The sequence below is a fragment of the Ornithorhynchus anatinus genome, chromosome 16 (genome assembly GCF_004115215.2).
Source record: "Ornithorhynchus anatinus isolate Pmale09 chromosome 16, mOrnAna1.pri.v4, whole genome shotgun sequence".
NCBI lineage: Eukaryota > Metazoa > Chordata > Mammalia > Monotremata > Ornithorhynchidae > Ornithorhynchus > Ornithorhynchus anatinus.
The window spans coordinates 40,216,017-40,223,162 of NC_041743.1; the positions used below are offsets into that span (position 1 = coordinate 40,216,017).

General features: G+C 48.0%; 1 protein-coding gene across 1 annotated transcript; it reads right to left on the minus strand.

The window, feature by feature from the left end:
* Positions 1-519: 519 nt before the first annotated feature.
* On the minus strand, positions 520-6,205 carry LOC114817165. Its single transcript, XM_029080286.1, has 6 exons — positions 6,181-6,205; positions 4,802-4,947; positions 3,280-3,392; positions 2,857-2,944; positions 1,787-1,870; positions 520-768 (listed from the first exon to the last, which is right to left on the minus strand). The coding sequence occupies exons 1-6, from the start codon at positions 6,203-6,205 to the stop codon at positions 538-540; spliced, it is 687 nt and encodes a 228-aa protein (XP_028936119.1). The 3' UTR covers positions 520-537.
* Between the last annotated feature and the right edge of the window lie 941 nt (positions 6,206-7,146).

Genomic DNA, 7,146 nt, shown 5'->3' on the forward strand with positions numbered 1-7,146 from the left:
ATTAGGAGAGAGAGCAGGTATTAAATCCCCATTTTAAGGGTGAGGCACAGAGAAGTGAAGTGACTTGGCCTGGGTCACATAGCAGGTAAGTGACGGAGGCAGAATCAGAACCCAGGTCGTCTGACTCCCATGCCTGGGCTCTTTCCTTAGGCCACCCTGCTCTGGATGAGCCCTGTTGTTCAACTGTCACACTCTTTGGCCTTCTAGGATTGAAGATCCCGGGTCTGTGCAAGATGATGAGTTTTTAATTTTGTCTAATGAAGTGCTACAGGTGATCATGGCAGCTGGCTCTGCTATCCAATCTGTTGTTTTAATATGCTCTCTTGTGTGTTCGTGCTCTCTCTTTGTGTCTCTCTGCTTCTCTCTCTCTCTCTCTCTCCAAAAGCTATCAATTTTGGCAGAGCCGTTCTCCTGGATTTTTGTTACTTCGGAGATACCTGGCTGGCTTATCTCTGTCACCAGGTGAATTATAATATCTTTCATTGTGCTCTATCCATCGCATTTCATCACATGCCAACCTCGCCGCCACTAGGGCTTTTATTCCTTCAGCGAATGCCGTTGAAAAACAGCCGGGGGAGGGAAGTTGCTGCCTCTATGAACCGAGTGCATTTGCCCAAATGCTGAAACAATGCAGCGGCTCACAGTCCGTGAGAGGGGCCAGGGCTCTGGTGAAAACAGCTTCTCTCCAAGCTGGCTGGTAGGGTGCTTTGGCTCTTCTTTCTCCGTGGGTTTTCTTAAACCCCTGGGCTTCTCAGAGAGCAGCGCGACCTGATGGAATGCACACAGGGACTGGGAGTCAGAGACTTGTGTTCTAATCCCAGCTCCGCCACTTGCCCTCTGTGGGACTATAGATGAGTCAGATGAGTTATAGTCCCTGTCCCACACAGGATTCCCTTTCTAAGAGGCAGAGAGGAGGCATCAGACGGTCAATCAGTCGTATTTATTGAGTGCTTCCTGTGTGCAGAGCACTTTTACTAAGCACTTGGGAGAGTACGGTATAACAATAAACACATTTCCTGCCTGCTACCAGCTTAGAGTCTAAAGCATCTTATCCCCACGAGGAGATGGAGGCCCAGAGAGGTTCAGTGACTTGCCAGGGACATCAAATAATACTAATAATGTTGGTATTTGTTAAGCTCTTACTATGTGCAGAGCACTGTTCTGAGCGCTGGGGTAGACACAGGGGAATCAGGTTGTCCCAAGTGGGGCTCACAGCCTTAATCCCCATTTTACAGATGAGGTCACTGAGGCACAGAGAAGTGAAGTGACTTGCCCACAGTCACACAGCTGACAAGTGGCAGATGGAAGTCTGCCCTAGCCCCCCGAGCCTCCAGATGCAGAGAGTTTCTCCAGGGGACCCCCTAACCTTCTCCCTTGGTCAGGAGCTGTCGTGTTTCCCCTCCCTGCCATAGGGACGGAGAGGCTACCACCCCCTGGCTTGAACCCTCTGGTTTACAGTCTGCAGCCAGCCCTGCACGCAGCCCTGAAATAAATCCATGTCAAGCAATGCACGATGCTCTGTGAGGTTTCCTTTGACTTTCCGTTAAAAGCAGCCTGGAAGATCTTCAGAAACGCTGGAGTTGCTTAAAATAGCCTTATCTGATTTGGAATCCTATTTAACCAATGCCGTCTGCTCAAATACACTGGGTCCTTACCTTACTAGCCCAACTTAAGTCAATATTGAATAAAAGACAACATCTCCCCTTCACTCAACTCTCCACGCTGCAGAAGAAAGCCAATAAAAGGCCTTTGAAAACCCATGCTTTTTCATTTCAGATTATCTCACCAAATGAACACTTTGGACCCCACTTATTCTTGAAAGCCTCTGTCCTTCTCTGAGAGGATGGAGAAGCGTCCGAATAGGCAAAGCCTGAAAACGATGGAGAAACAGCATGGCTTAGTGGATAGGGCGCGGGCCTGGGGGACAGCAGGTCCTGGGTTCTAATCCCAGTTCCACCACTTGTCTGCTGTGTGACCTTAGGCAAGACACCTCACTTCTCTGTGCCTCTGTTACCTCATCTGCAAAATGGGGATTAAGACTGTGAGCCACATTTTTTTTAAATGGTATTTGTTAAGCACTTATTATGTGCCAGGCATTGTACTAAGCGCTGGGGTACATACAAGATGGTTAGGTTGAACACAATAACTTGTCCCACACGGGGCTCACCGTTTTCATTCCCATTTTACAGAGGAGATAACTGAGGCACAGAGAAGTGAACTGCTCAAGTCACACAGCAGACAAGTGGCAGAGTCAGGATTAGAATCCAGGTCCTTCTGACTCCCAGGCCCATGCCTGTCATTCATTCATTCATTCAAACATATTCATTGAGCATTTTTCGAAGTATTTTTACAATACTAGCACTATTGTACTAAGTGCTTGGGAGAATGCAATACACACTAAACAGACGCATTCCCTGGCCACACCGAGTTTACAGTACAGAGGGTGGGTGACGGACATCGATACAAATAAATAAATTACAGATACGTACTTAAATTCTGTGGGGTTGGGAATGGGCAAGAACAGAGGGAGCAAGTCAGGATGACGCAGAAGTGAGTGGGAGAAGAGGAAAGCGGGGCTTAGTCTGGGAAGGCCTCTTGAGGAGATGTGCCTTCAATAAGGCTTTGAAGGGGGGAAAGTAATTGTTGGATTTGAGGAGGGAGGAAGTTCCTGGCCCGAGACAGGGCGTGGGCTTGTCATCAACGAGATTGAGACGCAGTGAGAAGTTTCCATTACTGCGGGATCCCATCTCTTCCCTCAAGTGCTTCTAAGTGGGATCGGAAGGTACTGCCCCTTTATGACCCCAGAGGCTGCTGGGCCTTTACCTGCCCTATATAAGGCTCCCGAGCCCTGATCACCTGAGTTTGCACCTGCAGAGAAGACAATGCTTGGCCCGCCCAGGGTTTGGGTGAGTAGGGGGCTCTGGCTGATTCAGCTATTCCCCCCCTTCTTTTTTAGGGTGGGTCTGGGTTTGCTGATATCTACGGTATTGTGATGGTAGTGATGATGATGATGAGGGGGTGGGGGGAATCAGGAATGGGCTGGTGAAAAGGGCGTTGGGGGAGGGGTTGATTCCAGGGTGGCAGAAATGATTTAGATGTACATGCCGTTGAACTAGGGGTTGGGGTTGGGGGATTGAAATGTGGGGGCAAGGGAGGGGAGCTTGATATTGGGGGATTATAACACTGATGATGATGATGCCGTGTGTGTGTGTATTGGGCGTCGCTGGGGTTGGGGCTGATGGATTGTGACGTTGACTGTGATGTGTGTATATACTGTACCTGGCGTGGGGAATTGGGGAGGGGTCTGGAGTGGTGATGTTTGTGCTGGGGACTCTATGATTCTGATTCTGTCTGGGAGGGTCTGGAAGCTGAGCTGCCTTTGCCTGCTTGGGCTAGGGGGTGGCGGCAATCTTTAGGTGGTGAGGAGCTGGGGGAAGGTTTTGCATTCAAGATGGCCTTTGTCCTGGAGAAGGCCAGGCCTGGCTTTGGAGAGACTTGGACCTGGGGTCAAGGATTCTGGAGAGCTGAGATCGATGTTGCTTGGGGGCATATGGGATGTACGGGAGGTCGTGCATGCTCTCTGCACTACCCGTATCTCCTATTTGTCTGTCCCTGAATCCCACGGTGCCGTGAACATTCAAAACCATATAGTCACCCCTGGCTCTCTCCGTTGGCCGGTGTCATCACACTGATGAACGGTTACATATGTATGCAAAGTTATTTATTTTTATTAATGCCTGTCTCTCCCTCTAGACTGTAAGCTCACTGTGGGCAGTAAACGTGTATTATAATGTTGTATTGTACTCTCCAAGTACTCAATTCAATGCACTGCACACAGTAAGGGCTAAATAAATACGATTAATTGACTGTAGACGTGCCATTTGTCTCAGCCTGTCTCTTTGGGTTTATACTGTAAACTCCTCGAGGGCAGGGGCCGTGCCTACTGTTCTAAGAATGAAGAAGTGCCTTAATATGGTGATTGGAATGCACCCAGACCCGAATCCACAACAAGATTTTAAAGCCCCGGTGGAAATCGTGCTTTATAGTTACAAGTTAAGGTGAAAGAGGAGATGAACTTGTGCAAGCAAGCATGAAAAATCCAGAAGAGCTGCTGAAAAACAACTCCTGGAGGGGCAAGGTGTTTTGTGAAAAACTGGGAGACGTTCTAGACTGTAAGCTTGTTACGGGCAGGAAACTGTTGTATTGGACTCTCCTAAGCACACAGCACAGTGCTCTGTACCTAGTAAGGGCTCAGTAAGCATTTGATAAATATCAATAAATAGAGAAGCAGCACGGCCTATTGGAAAGACCACTGGCCTGGGAGTCAGAAGTCATGGGTTCGAATGCCGGCTCTGCCACTTGGCAACTGTGTGACTGTGGGCGAGTCACTTCACTTCTCTGTGCCTCAGTTACCTCATCTGTAAGACCGTGAGCCTCATGTGGGACCAAATGATTACCCTGTATCTACCCCAGTGCTTAGAACAGTGCTCTGCACATAGTAAGCGCTTAACAAATACCAGTATTATTTATTATTATCTTGGGTAAGTCATTTCTCTAGACTGTGTTTGTTGTGGGCAGGGAATGTGTCTGTTATATTGTACTCTCCCAAATGCTTAGTACAATGCTCGGCACCGAGTAAATATGAATGAATGAACTCTATCCACTAGGCCTTGCTGCATCCAATCTTATCAGCTTGTATCTTTCCCAGAGCTTAGTACAGTGTCTGCCACATAGTAAGTTCTTAACAAAATACCATTTTTTTAAAAAAAAAGCTTAAAAATTCCTCTGCTCTCTTCCAAACCGAATCACTGCACACCACCAGGGGTCTGCTCAGTTTCTGGTTCTCTCCGCTCAGAGGCAGAAGCTGTATCTTCTTCAAAGCTGGTGATGTCACGCCACCGTTATCCTCCGAACGCTGGCTGAGGTCTAACCGGTGCCGGTTGAGGTCTGTAACCAGTGCCCCTTGCAGGAAAAATAACCGCCTCCTTTGATTTATAATCCACCTTAGGTTACAGCTTTGATTTATATTTTATTCCACTATTCATGGAGCTTACTCTTCAGTTAGTTCACACGGCAACCTTGGGATTCCCTGGGTTAGATTGGGCAGCTGAGGTTTGAGAAGGTTAAAGCCTCAGCCAGCCTGGCTCTAAACGACCGTTTCCCTGTCCCGAATCCTTCCTGTCGAGGGAGTCTAGGCTCTTCTAGCCCCTGAAATGGAAGGATCTCTTCCTTTCAAGGAAACAGCAATCTGTCTCCACCTGTCTTCTGGCCTTTCAGCCTGTCGGTCCAAGAGAAGTGCTGTTCAGGGGAAAAAGGGGGTCTGAGAGCTCTTCAGAATATCACAACCTCAAAGGATGATTTTCTAACACTGCTCAGTGGTATAATTACACGTTTCTGTTCACATTTTAGAGCTCCTTCGTTCCCCACTTCTTATAACCCTTTCGGTTTTACCTTGCACTCTCAGCCTTGATTTTAATCCAAACTGTCCTTTAGGCTTCCATCAGCATCTATGCTCCTTCCCTCTACACCACCATCCCATCCCATAGAAAAGCAACGTGGCTCAGTGGAAAGAGCGCGGGCTTGGGAGTCAGAGGTCGTGGGTTCTGATCCCGGCTCTGCTGCCGGTCAGCTGTGTGACCTTGGGCAAGTCACTTAACTTCCCTGTGCCTCAGTTACCTCATCTGTCAAATGGGGATTAAAATTGTGAGCCCCATGTGGGACAACCTGATCACCTTGTATCCCCCAGTGCTTAGAACAGAGCTTTGCACATAGTAAGCGCTTAACAAATACCACAATTTATTTTATTTTTTTTATCTGCCCCATCATCCATCTGCCTTCCTCGTCAACTCTTATCACCTCACCCATTGGTAGAGGGCAATTTTACGTTGCTTGTCCGCTCACTTACCTCGTCTGCCCTCTCAGACTGTAAGCCCTTTGGTGGCAGGCCCGGGTCGACACCCCTGCCTGTCCCCTCCCTGAACGACATGGAGATTGATGGACTAGTTTGACGCCAAGATTCGCCTTTGCATCTTCTCGTGATCAAGGGCCAGCTGTGACCCCTGCTGAGGAAGCAGCCCGACTCGGTCAGTTTAGGGCGGCCACTTGAAAGACATCTGCTTTCCAAATGGAAAAACCCGAAAGGAATGTTTTTATTGGCTTTAAAGTACCTATAACACTTACGGATCAGGATGAGACTGAAATTCATTTGCCGGCATTTCCCTCTTCAGTCCAGATGTCTGAATTAGGGAGAAAAGTGATGGAATGGACTGAAAGCAACCCGATGATCGGAGTTTCGGATTTGCTATAGAGGCTTTTTCTTAGCCCGCCTTCCCCTGATAGGCAGAGCCAGCGGTTTCAAACAGAATGCAATTTCCTTCTTGATGGGAATAGGCTTGTCAGTCTCCTTAGTGAGATAAATAAATAAACAGGCCCTCTTTGAAATGACGACTTCATTATTTTCACCGCCAGCCGAACTCTTCCTCTAGAAATAAGATGGGGCCGAAAGGATAGAGTCCAGTTGTTAAAATGACACGTGGCCACGTCAAGGTCTCAGGAACAGTGGTATCTGTCTTAGAACAATACTGCAGCTACCAGAGGGAGTTTCAAAATGACAAGAAGCGGCAACATGGACTAGTGGAAAGAGCACGGGCTTGAGACTCAGGGGACCTGAGTTCTAATCCCAACTCTACCTCTTGTCTGCTGTGTGACTTTAGGAAAGTCACTTAACTTCTCTAGGCCTCGGTATCTTCATCTGTAAAATAGGGGATTCAATTCCTGCCATCCCTCTCCCCACCCTCCTCTACCAAGTGTCAGCAAAATGCGTCCAGTCGTCCTGACAGTGGACAGTCAACTCCCTATTTCTTTCTACCCTTTCTCCAAGCCCTTTAAGGCCCCCCCTCCCTCACATTGTTTTTCCCTTGGTCTCTGTCTCTCTCCTCCTTGTTACCCATCTGTGAGCTCCTTAACTGGCTTTTCTGAAAGATGGAGGCCCTTCCCTCTCCCATTCATTCATTCATTCATTCATTCATTCAATCGTATTTATTGAGTGCTTACTATGTGCAGAGCACTGTACTAAGCGCTTGGAATGTGCAATTGGGCAATAGTTGGAAACAATCACTGCCCAGCGACAGGCTCACAACTACTATT

Bases quoted from the DNA above. Each gene is read 5' to 3' on its own strand.
- LOC114817165 (XM_029080286.1), bottom strand. From the start codon at position 6,205: ATGAATTTCAGTCTCATCCTGATCC. The intron at 4,948-6,180 runs GTAAGTGTTATA...CACTGGTTACAG, and splicing joins TTTCAGTCTCATCCTGATCC to ACCTCAACCGGCACCGGTTA. The intron at 2,945-3,279 runs GTACAGTATATA...CTAAAAAAGAAG, and splicing joins TCCCCAATTCCCCACGCCAG to GGGGGGAATAGCTGAATCAG.